Here is a 24,059-nt window from a genome sequence, read left to right on the forward strand (position 1 = left end):
TTATCAGAGAAAAAACTATGCTACATTTTTTATCTCTGCGACGATCAGGATGACAAATCAGAGCAAGATTACTGAAGTACCTTATTTTAACCTTCAGAGGTAAATGTATCAAACCAGTTACTGTGATAAAAGAGTTTTTGTTGCTGTTGTGCACTCTCCTCAAACAATAGCATGTCATTTTTTCACTAATAGCTACTGTAAATTGGACAGTGCAGTTAGATTAACAAGAATTTAAGCTTTCTGCCCCTATGTCCTGGGGAAATGTTCTTGTTTACTTACAGCGTCATGCAAATCACATTAGCTCTAGTTAGTTCAACCAATCCCGTAGAGTTAAAAAAAATAATGAGAGACATATAGTTGAAGTCAGAAGGTTACGTACACCTTAGCCAAATACATTTAAACTCAGTTTTTCACAATTCCTGACATTTAATCCTAGTAAAAATTCCCTGTTCTAAGTCAGGATCACCACTTTATTTTAAGAATGTGAAATGTCAGAATAATAGTAGAGAGAATGATTTATTTCAGCTTTTATTTCTTTCATCACATTTCCAGTGGGTCAGAAGTGTCACATCTGCTTCTGCCACACACCCTAGTGGACATCCGGTGTCTCCTTGACCTGCAGCCACTCCTCCAGTACACTCTCTCTATCCCCCTTCCTTTCTGTTTGTTTGTAATTGTGTGGTTGGAGACAGGTGTGCTGGAGTCAGAGCGGATCCTCACCAGCTGCAACCCGTTCCATAATCAAGACCTCTACAAATGCTCAGTCCTGCCACTGCTCAGTCAGTTTATGATTCTAGCTATTTGTGATTATTCAAGATCCTGTTACCCTGCCTGACGCTGTTTATCCTCTCACTGCAGTTTTGCCGCTCTGACTCTGGTACCAGTCTCCTGTTCCACATCTCACCACCCTGCTACCCTGTTCTGGATTCACCACACCACCACTCCATTGGATTCCTCTCCGTACCTGTTTACCCTGTTCCAACCCAGCTCACTTCAACCTCAGCCTCCACATCTAGTTTCCTACCACTCATCTGAGCTTCCCCGGATCTGCACTCCATATCTCCTGCTTCTTCGAAAAGAAAGCACAGGGGCGGAGTATCGGTGGCGTACCCGAGCGCTGTGAGAGCACGGCTCCTATCCCAGCCTCGGACGTGTCTACCTCCACTAATGGATGCCAAAGAGGTATCCGGATGGTCCAGCACGGGAGCCGCAGTAAACAGAGCTCTTAGCTGCCCAAAAGCCCTGTCTGCCTCAGCCGACCACTGCAACCGTACAGAACCTCCCTTCAGCAGTGAGGTAATGGGAGCAGCAACCAGGCCAAAACCCCAGATAAATCTCTCCGGTAGTAATTGGCAAACCCTAAAAGGCGCTGCATCTCCTTTACCGTGGTGGGAGTCGGCCAATTACGCACAGCTGCAATGCGGTCGCTCTCCATCTCCACCCCTGATGAGGAAATGCGAAGGAGACAGCCTGCTGAAAGAACAGGCGTTTCTCAGCCTTGACATACAGGTCATGCTCCAACAGTTGTCCAAGTACCTTGCGCACCAAGGACACATGCTCGGCGCATGTAGTGGAGTAAATCAGAATGTCATCGATATACACCACTACACCCTGCCCGTGCAGGTCCCTGAAAATCTTGTCTACAAAGGATTGGAAAACTGATGGAGCATTCATCAACCCGTACGGCATGACGAGGTACTCATAATGCCCTGTCTTCCACTCGTCTCACTCCCGGATACGCACCAGGTTATACGCACTCCTCAGATTCAGTTTTGTGAAGAAGCGGGCCCCATGCATTGACTCAATCGCCGTGGCAATAAGAGGTAGGGGGTAACTGTACCTCACCGTGATTTGATTGAGACCTCTATAGTCAATACACGGGTGTAAACCTCCATCCTTCTTCTTCACAAAAAATAGACTTGAGGAGGCAGGTGAAATAGAGGGCCGAATGTACCCCTGACGCAGGGATTCAGAGACATATGTATTCATAGCCACTGTCTCCGCTTGCGACAGGGGATACACGTGACTCCTGGGAAGTGCAGCGTCTGCCAGGAGATTTATTGCACAATCCCCCCCTATCGATGAGGTGGTAATTGAGTCGCCTTCTTTTTACAGAAGGCGAGAGCCAAATCGTCATATTCTGGGGGGATGTGCACGGTCGAGACCCGGTCTGGACTTTCCACCGTGGTGTTGGTGCCGTGGTAGCACCAACGGCAACCCCTACACACCTCCCGAGCACTCTCGCGACCACCCCGTGAGAGACCTCTGTTGCCAGGAAATAGTGGGGTTATGCAGAGCCAACCAGGGAAGGCCTAGTACCACAGGTAACGCAGGAGAGTCAATGAGGAAGAGGCTGATTCTCTCCTCATGATCCCCCTGCATAACCGTGGCCAAGGAGATGGTGGCCTCCCTGATTAGCCCGGACCCTAATGGTCGACTATCCAGAGTGTACTGGGAAGGGTCTAACTACAGGAAAAATGGGGAGAGTGTGTAGCGGAGGCGAAGTCAGGTGCAGGAGAGCAGAGTGTAGCAAACAGGCGCACTTTAATTCGGTTCCAAATTGACGGCACAATAAAAGTGCCAAAACCACGGAAATAACAAAAGTAGTGCGCATGACAAACCACATAACAATAAACAATTACACACAAAGACATGATGGGAAACAGAGGGCTAATTAAATTTAGATTGATTAGGGAATGAAAACCAGGTGTGTATGGGACAAGACAAAACAAATGGACATATGAAAAATGGAGCGGCGATGGCTAGAAAGCCGGGGACATCGATCGCCGAAACGCCGCCCGAACAAGGACTAACCGACTTGCCAAAACTATAGTTTGTTAACAATTTGTGGAGTGGTTGAAAAACGAGTTTTAATGACTCCAACCTAAGTGTATGTAAACTTCCGACTTCAACTGTACATAGAACTAGGAAAAAATGCCTTGAGTGTTGGGCTTAGTAAGTACTTTTACCTTGGCTAGTGGCAATGTGGTCTAATGTTAAGGCAGTACTACAGTATATTATCAACATTGTCTTATCGTATATCTCATTCGAAATGATTGTATTCTAAAGGTGCATGTACAGTGTCTTGGGTACAGTGTCTTGGGTGCTATTTTGCGGTGAGCCTGTGAGGGTCAAGTGTTAGTACACCGACCTAATCCACTTTAAATGAGATTCCTGGGCTGCCATTGGATTATTCCTGAGAACACAACAATGGATTTTTTAAATTCACCATAATCCCAGTGAATATTGCAAGCACTTTCATATGACTCTGTGTAGAGAAAGCTAATGCCTAAAGAAGGACCTCTCAGGAACTTAATAACATAGTAGATTAAAGATCTACTAATGTCTTCTGTGAGTATCCATTTATTCTCTTTATCCTACAACATCTGGCTTGAGGTTAAGATGTGGCTGTCTGTGTAAGATTAGTGTGAGATTGTGTACATTTAGCATTTGACAGTAAGACAAGGCTAACCTTTTCCCATAGCCATGTCTCTGTTTCTCTGTGACACAGAATAATGGGCTAGAAAAGTTTATTCTAGGATCTGTTCTGGACACAGTGCTTAGTTTCTTGGCTGTTTTTGTTGGATTTGTGATTTTGTGAGTTGTGATTTTCCGCCATTTTAAAGGCTTACCATGTTACTACCCTGAGTTATACCGTGTTTGTTATAAGTGAAGTGTTCGTTAACCACTCAAATCAGACACAAATGGTTTTTAGAAGTTTGAGCTTCAACACAACAGTACATCGTTCTGTGTGATACTTGTAGTACAGTGAGTTCACTCAATTTTGAAACTCAATCTTTTATATCTTAGCTCTTTTGAGTAATATAAACATTTTACTTGTAGAAACATTCCATATTTTTTGTGGTTGAAGTATTCTGGCCAGAGTAGACCGATATGATCAACATTAAACATATGAGAATTGGACTACTTATGGGCCTCCCTAGTTGGCCTGGCCCGCTCTGATCTCTGCTGTTTCGTAACTTTATTCCAGTTTGCTCCATAATCAGTGTTAAAAACCACTTCAGAAACCTTAGCGGTGGATACCTGGGGTAGATTAGAATTTATTAGAAAAACGTTATTGTCCACACAATGTGGGAACTTTCACTAACATGATTGACATTAAAACAATGACCGCAACAACAGAAACCTACACTACAGTTCTGTGTGGATCATGGGATCCTAGAATTGGAATCCCAAAGATTGGAAAGCAGCTGCGGTCATCCCCCTCTTCAAAGGGGGGGACACTCTTGACCCAAACTGCTACAGACCTATATCTATCCTACCATGCCTTTCTAAGGTCTTCGAAAGCCAAAACAAACAGATTACCGACCATTTCGAATCTCACCATACCTTCTCTGCTATGCAATCTGGTTTCAGAGCTGGTCATGGGTGCACCTCAGCCACGCTCAAGGTCCTAAACGATATCTTAACCGCCATCGATAAGAAACATTACTGTGCAGCCGTATTCATTGATCTGGCCAAGGCTTTCGACTCTGTCAACCACCGCATCCTCATCGGCAGACTCGACAGCCTTGGTTTCTCAAATGATTGCCTCGCCTGGTTCACCAACTACTTCTCTGATAGAGTTCAGTGTGTCAAATCGGAGGGTCTGCTGTCCGGACCTCTGGCAGTCTCTATGGGGGTGCCACAGGGTTCAATTCTTGGACCGACTCTCTTCTCTGTATACATCAATGAGGTCGCTCTTGCTGCTGGTGAGTCTCTGATCCACCTCTACGCAGACGACACCATTCTGTATACTTCCGGCCCTTCTTTGGACACTGTGTTAACAACCCTCCAGGCAAGCTTCAATGCCATACAACTCTCCTTCCATGGCCTCCAATTGCTCTTAAATACAAGTAAAACTAAATGCATGTTCTTCAACCGATCGCTACCTGCACCTACCCGCCTGTCCAACATCACTACTCTGGACGGCTCTGACTTAGAATACGTGGACAACTACAAATACTTAGGTGTCTGGTTAGACTGTAAACTCTCCTTCCAGACCCATATCAAACATCTCCAATCCAAAGTTAAATCTAGAATTGGCTTCCTATTTCGCAACAAAGCATCCTTCACTCATGCTGCCAAACATACCCTTGTAAAATTGACCATCCTACCAATCCTCGACTTTGGCGATGTCATTTACAAAATAGCCTCCAATACCCTACTCAACAAATTGGATGCAGTCTATCACAGTGCAATCCGTTTTGTCACCAAAGCCCCATATACTACCCACCATTGCGACCTGTACGCTCTCGTTGGCTGGCCCTCGCTTCATACTCGTCGCCAAACCCACTGGCTCCATGTCATCTACAAGACCCTGCTAGGTAAAGTCCCCCTTATCTCAGCTCGCTGGTCACCATAGCATCTCCCACCTGTAGCACACGCTCCAGCAGGTATATCTCTAGTCACCCCAAAACCAATTCTTTCTTTGGCCGCCTCTCCTTCCAGTTCTCTGCTGCCAATGACTGGAACGAACTACAAAAATCTCTTAAATTGGAAACACTTATCTCCTCACTAGCTTTAAGCACCAACTGTCAGAGCATCTTACAGATTACTGCACCTGTACATAGCCCACCTATAATTTAGCCCAAACAACTACCTCTTTCCCAACTGTATTTAATTTATTTATTTATTTTGCTCCTTTGCACCCCATTATTTTTATTTCTACTTTGCACATTCTTCCATTGCAAAACTACCATTCCAGTGTTTTACTTGCTATATTGTATTTACTTTGCCACCATGGCCTTTTTTGCCTTTACCTCCCTTCTCACCTAATTTGCTCACATTGTATATAGACTTGTTTTTTTTTACTGTATTATTGACTGTATGTTTGTTTTACTCCATGTGTAACTCTGTGTCGTTGTATGTGTCGAACTGCTTTGCTTTATCTTGGCCAGGTCGCAATTGTAAATGAGAACTTGTTCTCAACTTGCCTACCTGGTTAAATAAAGGTGAAATAAATAAAAAAATAAAAAAATAAAAAAAATAAACCTTCCCCTGTTCTGAGAATACTCTCAACTCTATTTTGTTCTGAGAATTCTCCCTAAACAATATTTCACGTTTAAAAATACCTTGTGGGCTTCATGTTTTGATTGTAGTCCCCTACGACTTCTTGCGATTGGATGATCCTGCAGGTTGAACAGAAAAATGTAAGAAACATAATTATATTATATTTTTGGGGCCTTTTACCTCACAAAAAACGTAGCACACCATTTTACAATAATAGTAAGAGACATACAATTCGCTTAGCCTCTTAGTACATTGCATGCCTGTCCCCTATTATAAGCCAAACTACCCATTATACTAACCATTACTCTAGCTATGTGTTTTAATAGGCTATTAAGTTCTCTCTCCTCCCATTCATACTCCAGTTTGTGTCTATGTGAATGCCCTCTGGTAGATCAATGTTCGCGTCACCACCATGGACGCTGAGCTGGAGTTCGCCGTCCTGCCCAGCACCACTGGCAAACAACTCTTCAACCAGGTACATGGACAGACAGACTGGCGGACAGACCGACTGGCAGACAGTCAGACTGGCGGACAGACCGACTGGCGGACTGACAGACCGACTGGCGGACTGACAGACCGACTGGCGGACAGACCGACTGGCAGACAGTCAGACTGGCGGACTGACAGACAGACTGGCGGACTGACAGACAGACTGGCGGACAGACAGACTGGCGGACTGACAGACTGGCGGACTGACAGACTGGCGGACAGACTGGCGGACGGACAGACAGAAAACCTCTGTTTCCTGCACAACGGACAATCTTTTTCTTCATTGTTGTGTAGATAGTGAAAACCATCGGGCTGAGAGAGACCTGGTTCTTTGGCCTACAGTACCAGGACAGCAAAGGCTTCTCTACCTGGCTCAAACTCAACAAGAGGGTGAGTACATCCTAACTACTCTGCTCAGACAGTAACAACATACAGAACTGTCTCACACACTTCCACGTTCATTCATACACTTATTTACTCACTCATGTTGTTGCAATGTTCCCAGGTGACAGCTCAGGATGTACGCAGGGAGAACCCTCTGTTGATAAAGTTCAGGGCCAAGTTCTACCCTGAAGATGTAGCTGAGGAACTGATCCAAGAGGCCACGCAACGACTTTTCTTCCTGCAGGTCATACACACAAGCGCACACACACATGAGCTGGCCAGACACACACACATACCGTACATCAAATCAAGGTTTATGTGTCACGTTCACAGGAAACAACAGGCGTGAACAGTACAGATAAAATGTTTACTTACAAGCTCTTCCTCAACAATGCAATGTTCAATATCAAAGGTAAAGGAATAGAAAATCCCAAATAGGCTCTTATAAAGAGCACTGAGTCAACACTAGGGCACTCTCACTCAGATATCATATTAAAAACTGAGTCAATACTAGGTCACTCTCACTCAGATATCATATTAAAAACTGAGTCAATACTAGGTCACTCTCACTCAGATATCATATTAAAAACTGAGTCAATACTAGGGCACTCTCACTCAGATATCATATTAAAAACTGAGTCAACACTAGGGCACTCTCACTCAGATATCATATTAAAAACTGAGTCAATACTAGGTCACTCTCACTCAGATATCATATTAAAAACTGAGTCAATACTAGGTCACTCTCACTCAGATATCATATTAAAAACTGAGTCAACACTAGGTCACTCTCACTCAGATATCATATTAAGAACTGAGTCAATACTAGGTCACTCTCACTCAGATATCATATTAAAAACTGAGTCAATACTAGGTCACTCTCACTCAGATATCATATTAAAAACCGCAAACATTTCTACCCACACAATGACAAAATGTGAAGAAAATTATATACACCCCATGACAAAATCAGTAGAATGGCATGGAATTAGTTATAAATCTTCTTTGACGCATGGCAAGATGTGTAGAATTACAGCATTTCTCCACTAAAATGTCCCATTTCCTCTCCGCTGTCAAGAAGGATCTACACAACATTTCACTTAGGAACATTTAAATCAACAAAAGGTTAGGTCCCTCAAAAGGCCAGGGCCGTCTCTCACTGCCAGGGAGGTTATGCAGACCTTCCAGCCACTGCAGCCCCTCATGATGAGTTCAGATTTTGGGTGGGAGGGGGCAACCCAATCAAGGTTGCCCATCTCTGTTGTAAATAATCAGAATTCATGTAAACATTCGCGCTGATCTCTTGGCACAACTTATGGGGTATGTTGAGCATAGGGACAGGGGAAGTTGAGTCGCCTTGGGGGTAAGTCGGTGATGGTGTGGTTGCTGGTAGGTCAAAGTTGAATTCATGGAATGGGGGTGTGGTGTATGGTATATCTTAAATGTATGCCTACATTCATATTGAGGACCAGAGGCCCAGGTACATGTTCGTTATCTTTTTTGGGAATGTACTGTCGTGGAATTGGAATCAATAATGAGGAGAGACAAGGTCAATCACCAATCAGTATTTTACTTTACTCAAAAGATACTAATAAAACAGCGAGTGAGGCTGGTCGACCCAACACTTTTGAGTAGCTCTGACAGAGAACGAATACAAATATCTCTTATAGCAAAGATACACCTTCTTAGTCTACATGACAAACAACAGATGTGTGGAATGGGTCAAAAGGTGAGACTTGATATATGAGAAAGGAGTTTCCCCCAGCCAGATAGCATTTGCTGTGAAGACTGTTCTTATTGTATAGAAACCAGAGTTTGGCCCGAGACAAGGTTCCTCATCACTATCCTCTCATACCCGAGCCGTCTCTCCCCGGTACCTTACAGAACAAACACCAACTCATTCTAGGAAATGCATGCTGTCGGTTCTATCACCAACCCATTAAATCAATTGTCAGCGAATAAGCCTCAGAGGCTCCTCTCAGGTCACACAGACACAGATGAGCAAGTACTAATAGAAGCCTATTCTATTGCATAAAACAACTACTCGATGCAACATAATCTTGTAATTTCTCCACCACAGTACCTCTTCAATGTCATTCAGTCTATGTTTTCCTCCCTTTCTGCTGCTCTAATGGACTTCTTCCCTTCTCTCACTTCCTTGGCTGCTCTCTGAAGAACCTTGCTTGTTTTACGTCTGTATACACGGAGCGTGAGGATGTTTGCTCTTTAACAATAAAAAAAAAAGTACTATCTTGAGTTCATTTGCATGATACATTGCAAAAATACTATGCACATTATACATAAAACGGACTAAATGTGATCATCGTTTGTATCGCGTACGGTGGCCATTGGCTCAACTTACTTACTCTAAGGCAAACATTTTGACTATATTAACCCATACAGCTACAAGGATGCACTTTCATGCCAGGTTTAGGACCTCATATTGTAGCTTATAGAGACCCCAACTGATCTATAGAACATTTTAAAACAATATATTTTTAGATACAATATATAGTTTAGATACAAGCATCATGAAACCTACAACAAAATACTCACATTTGACTTTGTGCAAAAAAAAAAGCTGGACCTAACTTGCTTCCCACTTTTTCCATGTGGTTTCTTCCTTCACAAACTCCAAGAAATGATGACCTCTTCCTAAATATTTGGTCACATGATTCATTTTATGTATGGTTTTCTAGAAACAAGGGTGGCTCCACTTACCCCACTCTCCCCTACACATACAGTACATGTATGTGTATAAGGATGTACACAGGCCAGACACACATACGAGCTGGTCACACACTGTTTGTCACTGCAGGTGAAGGAAGGCATCCTGAATGATGATATCTACTGTCCTCCGGAGACGGCTGTGCTGTTGGCCTCCTACTCTGTTCAGACCAAACATGGAGACTACAAGAAGGACTACCACTTCCCTGGTTACCTCAGCAGGGACAAGCTGCTTCCCCAGAGGTGTGTCATCTCTCCCAGTCCCCCTGTGTGACATACCTCAGCCCACAAACAGAAGCTAAACTGGTGAAATGGTCCACTGAATTTGTTGATCTTCTATGATAATTTTGAAGAGAGATCTATTCCAAGTCTCCCTGAACGTTCCTCTGATTGTTGTCTCCCATACTTAGATTAGTGTTGGGGTCAATTCCATTTCATTTAGCAGACACTCTTATCCAGAGAGACTTACAGGAGCAATTAGGGTTAAGTGTCTTTCATCAACAGATTTTTTCACCTAGTCGGCTAGGGGATTTGAAACAACAACCTTTTTTTGGTTTACTGGCCCAACATTTTAACCGCTAGTCTACCGTCCTCTCTCTACCCCTTTAATCGAACCCTTCTCGTGTCCTCTACCCCCAGAGTTCTGGAGCAGCACAAGCTGAACAAGGAGCAGTGGGAGAATAGAATAAAGGTGTGGCATGAGGAGCACAAGGGAGTGCTGAGGTAAGACCACTCACAGTCCTCTCAGTCCTCACTCACAGTCCTCTCAGTCCTCACTCACAGTCCTCTGTCCTCACTATCAGTCCTCTCAGTCCTCACTCACAGTCCTCTCAGTCCTCACTCACAGTCCTCTGTCCTCACTATCAGTCCTCTCAGTCCTCACTCACAGTCCTCTCAGTCCTCACTCACAGTCCTCTCAGTCCTCACTCACAGTCCTCTGTCCTCACTATCAGTCCTCTCAGTCCTCACTCACAGTCTTCTCTACTCACAGTCCTCTCAGTCCTCTCAGTCCTCACTCACAGTCCTCTCAGTCCTCACTCACAGTCCTCTCAGTCCTCACTCACAGTCTTCTCTACTCACAGTCCTCTCAGTCCTCTCAGTCCAAACTCACAGTCCTCTCAGTCCTCACTCACAGTCCTCTCAGTCCTCACTCACAGTCCTCTGTCCTCACTAACAGTCCTCTCAGTCCTCACTCACAGTCTTCTCTACTCACAGTCCTCTCAGTCCTCACTCACAGTCTTCTCTACTCACAGTCCTCTCAGTCCTCACTCACAGTCCTCTCTACTCACAGTCCTCTCAGTCCAAACTCACAGTCCTCTCAGTCCTCACTCACAGTCCTCTCAGTCCTCACTCACAGTCCTCTCTACTCACAGTCCAATCCAAGTTAACACTGGCTTACTTATATTGCACTGATTGTCTGTGTGTGTCTGTATCGGTGTCTGTATCTGGTCCTGTACATGTGTTTGTGTCTGTCTGTCTGTCTCCAGGGAGGATGCCATGGTGGAGTATCTGAAGATAGCTCAGGATCTAGAGATGTATGGAGTCAACTACTTCAGCATCAAGAACAAGAAGGGTTCAGAGCTGTGGCTGGGGGTAGACGCTCTGGGCCTCAACATATACCAGAACACTGACAGGTAGGAACCTTTAACTACATCTGAATTCCCCATATGTTCATCGTGATATTAGACTACTTTTGAAGTGTGAAACCATTGGATAAACTTTGCTTTTGGAGTGAACTATTCTACAGTGTTTTCTTTCTAGGATGACTCCTAAGATCGGCTTCCCATGGAGTGAGATCAGAAACATTTCCTTCAACGACAAGAAGTTTGTTATAAAACCCATGGACAAGAAAGCCCCGGTACGTCACCTCTGTTTCTTTGTCTGCTGTATATTTGGTTATAATTCAAACCTCTGATAGTTTGTTAAGTACAGAATAAAGGTCACATTATTATTTCAACAGGCACTGATAACCACACGAGGCACTGATACCCACAAGAGGCACTGATACCCACACGAGGCACTGATAACCACACGAGGCACTGATAACCACAAGAGGCACTGATAACCACACGAGGCACTGATAACCACACGAGGCACTGATAACCACAAGAGGCACTGATAACCACACGAGGCACTGATAACCACACGAGGCACTGATAACCACAAGAGGCACTAATACCCACAAGAGGCACTGATACCCACACGAGGCACTGATACCCACAAGAGGCACTGATACCCACAAGAGGCACTGATAACCACAAGAGGCACTGATAACCACACGAGGCACTGATACCCACAAGAGGCACTGATAACCACAAGAGGCACTGATAACCACAAGAGGCACTGATAACCACACGAGGCACTGATACCCACAAGAGGCACTGATAACCACACGAGGCACTGATACCCACAAGAGGCACTGATAACCACAAGAGGCACTGATAACCACAAGAGGCACTGATAACCACACGAGGCACTGATACCCACAAGAGGCACTGATAACCACAAGAGGCACTGATAACCACAAGAGGCACTGATAACCACAAGAGGCACTGATAACCACACGAGGCACTGATAACCACAAGAGGCACTGATACCCACAAGAGGCACTGATAACCACACGAGGCACTGATACCCACAAGAGGCACTGATAACCACAAGAGGCACTGATAACCACACGAGGCACTGATAACCACACGAGGCACTGATAACCACAAGAGGCACTGATAACCACAAGAGGCACTGATAACCACACGAGGCACTGATAACCACACGAGGCACTGATACCCACACGAGGCACTGATAACCACACGAGGCACTGATACCCACAAGAGGCACTGATACCCACAAGAGGCACTGATACCCACAAGAGGCACTGATAACCACAAGAGGCACTGATACCCACAAGAGGCACTGATACCCACAAGAGGCACTGATACCCACAAGAGGCACTGATAACCACACGAGGCACTGATAACCACACGAGGCACTGATAACCACAAGAGGCACTGATAACTACATTTGTGGTGACTGGGTCTCTTTCAGGATTTTGTGTTCTACGCCCCTCGTCTGCGGATCAACAAACGTATCCTGGCGTTGTGCATGGGGAACCATGACCTGTACATGAGGAGGAGGAAGCCAGACACCATCGAGGTCCAGCAGATGAAGGCCCAGGCCAGAGAGGAGAAGACTAAGAGACAGATGGATAAGTGAGGACAGAGAGAGGGGGAAAGAGAGAGAGAGATAATGTTGTTAGCAGGTGTTTACTCATCCCTCATATCCCTCGTTCCAGAGCTCTGCTTGAGAGCGAGAAGAAGAAGAGAGTGAATGCGGAGAAGGAGACAGAGAAGATCGCCAGAGAAACCATGGAGCTGATGGGCAGACTGAAACAGATTGAGAAAGAGACCAAGAAAGCTCAGGAAGGTCAGACTCTTTCTGTCTGGATAAGAGCGTCTGCTAAATGACTTAAATGTAAATGTAAATGTCTTCTGACAGTGTGTGTGTGTGTGTGTGTGTGTGTGTATAAATATATATAAATAAATAAATATATATATATATATATATATATATATATATATATATAGAGCTGGAGGAGCAGACTCGCAGGGCCCTGGAGCTGGAGAAGGAGAGGACGTTTGCCCAGGAGGAGGCAGAGCGTCTGGAGAAAGAGCGCAGAGCAGCGGAAGAGGCCAAGGCATCCCTCCTACAGCAGTCAGAGAGCCAGATGGAGAACCTGGTACACACACACAGAGATACATGCACAGACAGCCACACACGCACAGACAAACAGACACCACACACAGACACACAGACACAGACACCACACACAGACAGAAAGCCACCACACACAGACAGACAGCCACCACACACAGACAGACAGACAGACAGACACCACACACAGACAAACGGATACCACACACAGACAGACAGCCACCACACCCAGATACGTGCACAGACAGACAGCCACCACACACAGATACGTGCACAGACAGTCAGATAGCCACACACACAGATACATGCACAGACAGACAGCCACCACACACAGATACGTGCACAGACAGTCAGATAGCCACACACACAGATACATGCACAGACAGACAGCCACACACACAGATACGTGCACAGACAGTCAGATAGCCACACACACAGATACATGCACAGACAGACAGCCACACACACAGATACATGCACAGACAGACAGGCACACACACAGATACATGCACAGACAGTCAGATAGCCACACACACAGAGATACGTGCACAGACAGTCAGATAGCCACACACACACAGATACGTGCACAGACAGTCAGATAGCAATACACACAGATACGTGCACAGACAGTCAGATAGCCACACACACAGATACGTGCACAGACAGTCAGATAGCCACACACACAGATACGTGCACAGACAGTCAGATAGCCACACACACAGATACGTGCACAGACAGTCAGATAGCCACACACAGACACGTGCGCAGACAGTCAGATAGCCACACACACAGATACATGCACAGACAGCCACACACACAGATACGTGCACAGACAGTCAGATAGCCACCACACACAGATACGTGCACAGACAGTCAGATAGCCACACACACAGATACGTGCACAGACAGTCAGATAGCCACACACACAGATACGTGCACAGACAGTCAGATAGCCACACACACAGATACGTGCACAGACAGACAGCCACACACACAGATACGTGCACAGACAGTCAGATAGCCACACACACAGATACATGCACAGACAGACAGCCACACACACAGATACATGCACAGACAGACAGCCACACACACAGATACATGCACAGACAGTCAGATAGCCACACACACAGAGATACGTGCACAGACAGTCAGATAGCCACACACACACAGATACGTGCACAGACAGTCAGATAGCCACACACAGACACGTGCGCAGACAGTCAGATAGCCACACACACAGATACATGCACAGACAGCCACACACACAGATACGTGCACAGACAGTCAGATAGCCACCACACACAGATACGTGCACAGACAGTCAGATAGCCACACACACAGATACGTGCACAGACAGTCAGATAGCCACACACACAGATACGTGCACAGACAGTCAGATAGCCACACACACAGATACATGCACAGACAGCCACACACACAGATACGTGCACAGTCAGATAGCCACACACACAGATACGTGCACAGACAGTCAGATAGCCACACACAGACACGTGCGCAGACAGTCAGATAGCCACACACACAGATACATGCACAGACAGCCACACACACAGATACGTGCACAGTCAGATAGCCACCACACACAGATACGTGCACAGACAGTCAGATAGCCACACACACAGATACGTGCACAGACAGTCAGATAGCCACACACACAGATACGTGCACAGACAGTCAGATAGCCACACACACAGATACATGCACAGACAGTCAGATAGCCACACACACAGATACGTGCACAGACAGTCAGATAGCCACACACACAGATACGTGCACAGACAGTCAGATAGCCACACACACAGATACATGCACAGACAGTCAGATAGCCACCACACACAGATACGTGCACAGACAGTCAGATAGCCACACACACAGATACGTGCACAGACAGTCAGATAGCCACACACACAGATACGTGCACAGACAGTCAGATAGCCACACACACAGATACATGCACAGACAGTCAGATAGCCACACACACAGATACGTGCACAGACAGTCAGATAGCCACACACACAGATACATGCACAGACAGCCACACACACAGATACGTGCACAGACAGTCAGCCACACACACAGATAGACCAGCCACACACACAGATACGTGCACAGACAGTCAGATAGCCACACACACAGATACGTGCACAGACAGTCAGATAGCCACACACACAGATACGTGCACAGACAGTCAGATAGCCACACACACAGATACGTGCACAGACAGTCAGATAGCCACACACACAGATACGTGCACAGACAGTCAGATAGCCACACACACAGATACGTGCACAGACAGTCAGATAGCCACACACACAGATACATGCACAGACAGTCAGATAGCCACACACACAGATACATGCACAGACAGACAGCCACACACACAGATACGTGCACAGACAGTCAGATAGCCACACACACAGATACATGCACAGACAGACAGCCACACACACAGATACGTGCACAGACTGTCAGATAGACAACCACTCCTGTATTATTCTAAGGTTCTCTTTGCAGGCCACTGAGCTGGCTGAGCCACACACACAGACAGTCAGATAGACAACCACTCCTGTATTATTCTAAGGTTCTCTTTGCAGGCCACTGAACTGGCTGATCCACACACACAGATACATGCACAGACAGTCAGATAGACAACCACTCCTGTATTATTCTAAGGTTCTCTTTGCAGGCCACTGAGCTGGCTGAGCCACACACACAGACAGTCAGATAGACAACCACTCCTGTATTATTCTAAGGTTCTCTTTGCAGGCCACTGAGCTGGCTGAGCCACACACACAGACAGTCAGATAGACAACCACTCCTGTATTATTCTAAGGTTCTCTTTGCAGGCCACTGAACTGGCTGATCCACACACACAGATACATGCACAGACAGTCAGATAGACAACCACTCCTGTATTATTCTAAGGTTCTCTTTGCAGGCCACTGAGCTGGCTGAGCCACACACACAGACAGTCAGATAGACAACCACTCCTGTATTATTCTAAGGTTCTCTTTGCAGGCCACTGAGCTGGCTGAGCCACACACACAGACAGTCAGATAGACAACCACTCCTGTATTATTCTAAGGTTCTCTTTACAGGCCACTGAACTGGCTGATCCACACACACAGATACATGCACAGACAGTCAGATAGACAACCACTCCTGTATTATTCTAAGGTTCTCTTTGCAGGCCACTGAGCTGGCTGAGCCACACACACAGACAGTCAGATAGACAACCACTCCTGTATTATTCTAAGGTTCTCTTTGCAGGCCACTGAACTGGCTGAGCCACACACACAGATACATGCACAGACAGTCAGATAGACAACCACTCCTGTATTATTCTACGGTTATTTTTCCAGGCCACTGAACTGGCTGATCTGACCTCTAACATCTCCCTTCTGGAGGACGTAAAGAAGGAGAAGGACGACGATACAAAGAGATGGCAGAAAAGGGTGAGAGAGAATAAATGAATGTGTGTGTGTTGGCGCAACCCTCTATCTAACCACAGTGCTTCAATGTGAGCGAGCGTGTGTGTGTGTGTGTGTGTGATAGCACTATCCACTGTGAGCGGTCATGTGTGTGTTTGTCGTCAGACGGTCATGGTGGAGGTTGATTTGGAGCGGGCCAAAGAAGTTCTGAAGACTAAAGACATCCAGGACTGTGTGCAGGGGGACCACGACGAGACCGACGAGAGCAGCGACGAGGCCAGCGCCGAGCTGACATCACCAGGCATGGTCAGAGACCGCAGCGAGGAGGAACGCATGACGGAGGCTCAGAAGAACAAACGGCTACAGAAACACCTCAAGGTCAGAAGCACCGAGGGGAACTCTAGGAACTTTTTTCCCATTAGTCCCACAAAATGATTTGCATTGTCAGCAGTCAAGTTTTCAAGAAGCAAAGTGTCACTGGCCAGCAGTCAAATTCTCAAGAAGCAAAGTGTCACTGGCCAACAGTCAAGTTCTCAAGAAGCAAAGTGTCACTGGGACACATCATCGTGATGACGTGAACACCTCTTCCTGAAAGTCCAATATCTTGAAAACTTGGCTGCTGACATGCTAATCATTTTGGAACTGTATCATCAGTGGACTAATTAAACAAATACCACAAGATAGTTTTTGAGTGGCGTTCCCCTTTAACCCATAAGCCATGAACTTTAACCCATGACCCTAATTCATGACCATAACAGAGGCCCAGAAGAATGAATGGCTATACAAAGGTCAGACCCTACCTTAACATTTAACCTATGACCTTAACCTAACAATAACCCTTTATACCTGGTTGGGTTCCATCCTGACTAAATGTAAAAATGTCCTCCCGCTCTGAGCTGAGAGATATAGTTCTGAGACCACATGCGTTACACATGTCCTACACATTCCGTCCAATGTTTTAGTACATTATGTTGATGCTCCACCAGTTTATTTGTGTCCTTGTTCTCCGTTTGTCCTCAGGTCCTGAGTACTGAGTTGGCCAGCGCTCGAGACGACAGTAAGAATACTCCCAACGACCTGATCCACGCGGAGAACGTTAAGGCCGGCCGGGACAAGTACAGGACCCTCCGTCAGATACGACAGGGAAACACCAAGCAACGCATCGACGAGTTTGAGTCCATGTGAGAGAGAGAGAATGAGTGAGTGAGAGAATGAGTGAGTGAGAGAATGAGTGAGTGAGAGAATGAGAGAGAGAGAGAACAAGAGTCTGTACTGAATCTATGTATTTGAATGGAAGTCATATAGGCAGGTACAGTGTAATTATAACGTCAACAGGTACAGTGTAATTGTAACGTCAACAGGTACAGTGTAATTGTAACGTCAACAGGTACAGTGTAATTGTAACGTCAACAGGTACAGTGTAATTGTAACGTCAACAGGTACAGTGTAATTGTAACGTCAACAGGTACAGTGTAATTGTAACGTCAACAGGTACAGTGTAATTGTAACGTCAACAGGTACAGTGTAATTGTAACGTCAACAGGTACAGTGTAATTATAACGTCAACAGGTACAGTGTAATTGTAACGTCAACAGGTACAGTGTAATTGTAACGTCAACAGGTACAGTGTAATTGTAACGTCAACAGGTACAGTGTAATTATAACGTCAACAGGTACAGTGTAATTATAACGTCAACAGGTATAGTGTAATTATAACGTCAACAGGTACAGTGTAATTATAACGTCAACAGGTACAGTGTAATTATAACGTCAACAGGTACAGTGTAATTATAACGTCAACAGGTACAGTGTAATTATAACGTCAACAGGTACAGTGTAATTATAACGTCAACAGGTAGTGTAATTATAACGTCAACAGGTACAGTGTAATTGTAACGTCAACAGGTACAGTGTAATTATAACGTCAACAGGTACAGTGTAATTATAACGTCAACAGGTACAGTGTAGTTGTAACGTCAACAGGTACAGTGTAATTGTAACGTCAACAGGTACAGTGTAATTATAACGTCAACAGGTACAGTGTAATTGTAACGTCAACAGGTACAGTGTAATTATAACGTTGACAGGTACAGTGTAATTGTAACGTCAACAGGTACAGTGTAATTGTAACGTCAACAGGTACAGTGTAATTATAACGTCAACAGGTACAGTGTAGTTGTAACGTCAACAGGTACAGTGTAATTGTAACGTCAACAGGTACAGTGTAATTATAACGTCAACAGGTACAGTGTAATTATAACGTTGACAGGTACAGTGTAATTGTAACGTCAACAGGTACAGTGTAATTGTAACGTCAACAGGTACAGTGTAATTATAACGTCAACAGGTACAGTGTAATTATAACGTCAACATTGCTTTATTGACTTTGTAAGAACCCACTGCCTCTCCCCAGTAGTGTTTTGTCTACTGTGACTAAAGATTGCCATCTACTGGCTGTAACGTATTACATTTATGTTTGCTAAAGTCAAATTCCGTGGACTACAGACTGTAGGCTACTAGTTCAACAATCAAAGTGAGTGATGACATTATTACTACATCATTCCTGTTGCTTTTGGGTTTTGCAATCTTGAAATGCATCTATGCAAAATAATCCTTAGCTGATACACTATAAACCCCATTTTTTTCTGTATGCATAGTTTAGTGAGAGGAACGGTTAGAGGTTATTTACAATATTTACAGTGGATGTCATTTCACACATATAAATGAGCAACACATTGTGTTTTGCTATGAGTCAAATAAATACCATTAACCAACGTTGAATATGTGTTGAGTGCTGTGCATATCTGTCTCAATCTGTTATGATTGTCACTCTGGTCATCTGTTATAGGCTGTTATGATTGTCACTCTGGTCATCTGTTATAGGCTGTTATGATTGTCACTCTGGTCATCTGTTATAGGCTGTTATGATTGTCACTCTGGTCATCTGTTATAGGCTGTTATGATTGTCACTCTGGTCATCTGTTATAGGCTGTTATGATTGTCACTCTGGTCATCTGTTATAGGCTGTTATGATTGAAGTGTGCGTGTGTTTGTGTCTGCAGTGTGTGTGTGTCTGCAGTGTGTGTGTGTGTCTGCAGTGTGTGTGTGTGTGTGTGTCATGTGTTTGTCTGCAGTGTGTGTCATGTGTTTGTGTCTGCAGTATGTGTGTGACATTTGTTTGTAAGGAGTGTGTTTTTCAGTAGGCCTGATATGACTGATAGGATACAGTAAGCGCTGTAAAAATATATATATATTTTGATTCAAAGTAGAATTGTAAGAAAACCAGCTGCAATAGGATTGTGAGTTTGTTCAACAAAAATGTTCTTGAACAAAACTCACAATCCTATTGTAGTTGGCTGCCTGACGTTGAAACAACATCGTCTTTTAGTTTTATAAAGTGTTATCAAATCTGAGGTCTACTACACTGGAAGACAAGATCTCTCTCTCAGGAAAATACAGTTATCTTCTGTGGGAAGTAGGCCATTGAACAGCTCAGTTACAAGAGCAGACTCCCAGTTAGTGAATTCATCTTAAAATAGTTTAATATTTAACCATTATTTAACTAGGCAAGTCAGTTAAGAACAAATTCTTATTTTACAATGACGGCCCAAACCTTCCCCTAACCTGGATGACGCAGGGGGCCAATTGTGCGCCGCACTATTGGGACTACCGATCACGGCCGGTTGTGATACAGCCCGGGATCGAACCAGGATCTGTAGTGACGCCTCGCGCCACTCAAGAGCACACATAGTTAGGTGGGACAAACAGTTTCAGTCATAGTAAGTACATTTTTCCGGAAAATAAGTTAGGTTGTAAAATAGGCTACATAAATTCATAATGCTGTCTTAACAGATGCCATATAATTGTTAGTCATCTTATGACAGCTGACATGTTGCTGTCATGTGACACAAACAGAACAAAGGATGTGCCATAGCTCTCAATCGCTGTTTCTAAACAGATTACAGGAGTGTCTGTGGGTCAGAAAAACACGGACAAATCACTATTGTTGTGTTATTGCACTGGAGGAAGAGTGTACACGTCTGTTTTGACTGTGAGATATGACGAACCAGCAACAACACTCAGTCTCTCTACAACTTTATTAAAAATATATTTTAAATATACTTTACAGTCATAATTTTAACGGTCAAATAAGTAACTGATAGATGAAGAACACGGTGTTATAAACAGACAGTAATAACACGGTAGAGAATGCACTTTACCCTACACGAGTCACAACTTGGACACGCGCCAGCCTTTCCCTCCCCGAGGTCACAACGAATGAGCAAAACGCAGAGGCGTAAGAAGGGATTTGTTGTTCATGTACTGTAGTCTCCCGTAGTTCAGCTCGGGGAGGTTATAGGTGGTGGCCCGACATAACGGCATAACAGGAGTCTCTGGTTACACGGTTACGTTAAGATTTAACGTAGTTGCGTCTACTCTCACACGGGGAAAAAAATGTAGTAGCTCCTCGTGCTTTAGGCCTACAGTGAAAACCGGAGACCTCGAGAGCAAGTCTTTTTTTGGAACTGTCCGCGCCTGGGAAGAAATCAAAACAACAATGCAGAGTTGCACCAATATATCAGATACAGCCAAGGAGTTATGTGACGCGGTGTCAGTGTCTTTAGGTTTGAGTTCGCAGTCAAACGAGATAGTGGATAATGGACGGAGCGGCCCTGCCTTCTCTGCAGACTGCGGCCCAAATCATGGAAACCATTTTTCAGTCTCCGAGGAGTCTTCTCCAGAGTTTGGAGCTGGCGCAAGTATGACCTCAGAGTTAACCACCCAGATGCAGAGGAAAACGAGAATTAAATCAAATGATCTCGGGCCATCGTTCGAAGTACATCACGACATTTGTGGACAAAATTATGTCGGTTTTTTACAGACCCTCGAGCGCGAAAGGGACAGCGCATGGAAGGTGACGAGGCCTATGCACGAGTTGGAAATGGCCCGAGGTCTCCGTAAAAACTCGGACATGTTCGTGAATTTGGATAACGCTATTGCGCTCTCGGTGCCCTCTCAGTTTGACGAACTGTTACCTTTAAGTTCTCCATTCCGTAAAGACGCCCCAACCCATTTATTTGGTAGGGAATTTACGGATCAATCGACCGTCAATGGCCTCATCAAAAGCAGCCTTAACAAAACCGAACCAGGACACGAGGGACCCTGTCCGGTGGCGGGTGGATCTTGGTTCTGTAAATATTTGGACAACGGAAATTGCATGTCTTGTGGAGCACGTAAAGCCTGTCCCCCTGGGGTTAACTATCAGGACTATGACCCTGGGATGCCACAAGATGGTCATGTCCAGGAGCAAAGTTACCAAAGTGTGATGCATGAAAGCGGTCTTCAACAAGTGTATCACTCTGCTATCAAGAAGGAGAGTTCTGGATGGATGAGTGCTGACTCCAGGCTGAGGTAGATATATTCTTTATAAGACATATTATTTCAATTGTTTCTTTGTTTTGTTTTCACGTAAGACCAAGCAGACCAGAGGCAAATTAATGGAGCTTCTCTAACTATGTAATCATAACAAAACAACAGTAATATCAGATGTTATAAGGAATACCTAGGATAGGATAAAGTAATCCTTCTCACCCCCCTTAAAAGACTTAGATGCACTATTGTAAAGTGGCTGTTCCACTGGATGTCATAAGGTGAAAGCACCAATTTGTAAGTCGCTCTGGATAAGAGCGTCTGCTAAATGACTTAAATGTAAATGTAATGTTATAATATGTCAAATTCAATGAAGCAGAAACGCACGAGGGGGTGTGGTATGTGGCCATATCTGGTTAGAGTGTTGGATTTCTAACTGAACGGTTGCAAGATAGAATCCCCGAGCTGACAAGGTAAAAATCTGTCTTTCTGCCCCTGAACGAGGTAGTTAACCCACCGTTCCTTGGCTGTCATTGAAAATAAGAATTTGTTCTTAACTGACTTGCCTAGTTAAATAAATATACCACAAACTCCTGAGCAGTAAAAAAAAAAAAACGTTTTGTCATACCCATGGTATACTGTCTGATACCATGCCTGTCAGCCAATCAGCATTCAGAGCTCGAACCACCCAGGTTATAATAGCATTTATGCTATCTGTTATAATGACCTAATTCCCTGCACCAGCTGCCACAGAGACTCACGACAATATCCCCATGCTGGAGAGGACAGACTGCAAGTGATAGGTTATAGCCACTGTCCCTTTCAGCATGGCCAGTCTCGTGACTACGACCCAGCAGTGTGTCTGTCTCTGACATCACTGTTTACCTTCCTAACCAGTGTTTATTTCATGAGTATTAGAGTAATAGGCTTCCAGCTGACTTTACGCTGGCCTTCAACTAACCAGGTGTAATGTATTTAGTCTCAATCAACAAGGCCCAGTAGGACATAAGGCAACACTCACTAAAAGATGCACTGTGCGGAAATCTCTCAGACATTTCCTGGTTGCTAAAATTCTAATAGTTCAATTCTAATTTCAGTTAATGTGATAAAACAAGCAAGTATAGCGTAGAAAATCATTGTGTCATCTAAACTGCTGTGAAATATGTTTTCCATAACCAGAAATATTGTATTTTCAATTGTTTGAAGCTGTTGCACAAAACCAAAAGTAAAACGCACAAAAACAAAACTTAAGCAAGGGAAGCATAGAAATAGCGCACATAGAACAGATCTACCGCTTCTTAGACTGGCTTTCAATGAGAATGACATATCTATAACTCACATTTCTATGTGAATTTGGTCAGGTCGCCCAAAAACGTATATATTGCAGCTTTCATAATGATATCACACTTATTGCCAAGGCTGTGGTGTGGTGGGTCAGTCAAAGATCTAGTAGCGGATACTGATCAAGTTGAATTAATTCACATTCAAGGACCATTTCATTTATAGAAAGGCTATCCAAGGTCAAACCAACTTTGACACAGTCGCACACCAGTTTACTGACAGTAATTGGCTAAATAATTTGTCTTTCCACCTGCAAACACACACGAGGTACCCACATCAAACCACACCCCGAAACCAACTCACGTTTGAATTCAGTCATGGCCCCTAGCATTTATTAATGAACGAAATTTAAAACGAGGCCAATTCAGGAAGCGCAGTCGCCCTTTAAACGGGTAGCTGGCTAATTTAAAATGTAAAGTTTGTCAGACTTGTTATACCTCAAAAGTATTGTAATGTTGATCTGAGCCCGTAGTCCACACCGTCTGGTTAACAGATTCTGCTGCTAACTGAATTAGACAGAATCTGCATGACTCAATCCCACATCAATAGGCAAGTATGTGCAGATCAGCAGGT

The 24,059-nt window shown here is 44.6% G+C and overlaps 2 protein-coding genes across 8 annotated transcripts in view; both read left to right on the top strand.

Annotated features, from left to right (window-relative positions):
- LOC115129199 (moesin-like) overlaps window positions 1-19,556 on the top strand; it is a 38,262-nt gene extending 18,706 nt beyond the window's left edge. For 6 of the 7 annotated variants that reach the window (XM_065018397.1, XM_065018398.1, XM_065018400.1 and 3 more), the window contains 13 exons: window positions 6,404-6,487; window positions 6,796-6,891; window positions 7,007-7,129; window positions 9,704-9,855; window positions 10,252-10,335; window positions 11,100-11,246; window positions 11,374-11,470; window positions 12,658-12,821; window positions 12,905-13,035; window positions 13,197-13,348; window positions 16,707-16,799; window positions 16,941-17,153; window positions 17,796-19,556. In XM_065018397.1, coding sequence (XP_064874469.1) covers window positions 6,425-6,487; window positions 6,796-6,891; window positions 7,007-7,129; window positions 9,704-9,855; window positions 10,252-10,335; window positions 11,100-11,246; window positions 11,374-11,470; window positions 12,658-12,821; window positions 12,905-13,035; window positions 13,197-13,348; window positions 16,707-16,799; window positions 16,941-17,153; window positions 17,796-17,960 — 1,680 coding nt within the window. In that variant the 5' untranslated portion in view covers window positions 6,404-6,424 and the 3' untranslated portion in view covers window positions 17,961-19,556. Of the gene's footprint in view, window positions 1-691; window positions 3,352-6,403; window positions 6,488-6,795; window positions 6,892-7,006; window positions 7,130-9,703; window positions 9,856-10,251; window positions 10,336-11,099; window positions 11,247-11,373; window positions 11,471-12,657; window positions 12,822-12,904; window positions 13,036-13,196; window positions 13,349-16,706; window positions 16,800-16,940; window positions 17,154-17,795 lie in introns of those variants that run through there. The other variant, XM_065018396.1, reaches the window with a different exon arrangement.
- Window positions 19,557-20,982: 1,426 nt separating this feature from the next.
- LOC115129125 (androgen receptor-like) overlaps window positions 20,983-24,059 on the top strand; it is a 29,321-nt gene continuing 26,244 nt past the window's right edge. The window contains exon 1 of the mRNA XM_065018404.1: window positions 20,983-22,187. Within this exon, the coding sequence (XP_064874476.1) occupies window positions 21,334-22,187 (854 nt within the window). The 5' untranslated portion in view covers window positions 20,983-21,333. The remainder of the gene's footprint in view (window positions 22,188-24,059) is intronic.

The sequence above is a fragment of the Oncorhynchus nerka genome, linkage group LG5 (genome assembly GCF_034236695.1).
Source record: "Oncorhynchus nerka isolate Pitt River linkage group LG5, Oner_Uvic_2.0, whole genome shotgun sequence".
Classification (NCBI taxonomy): Eukaryota; Metazoa; Chordata; class Actinopteri; order Salmoniformes; family Salmonidae; genus Oncorhynchus; species Oncorhynchus nerka.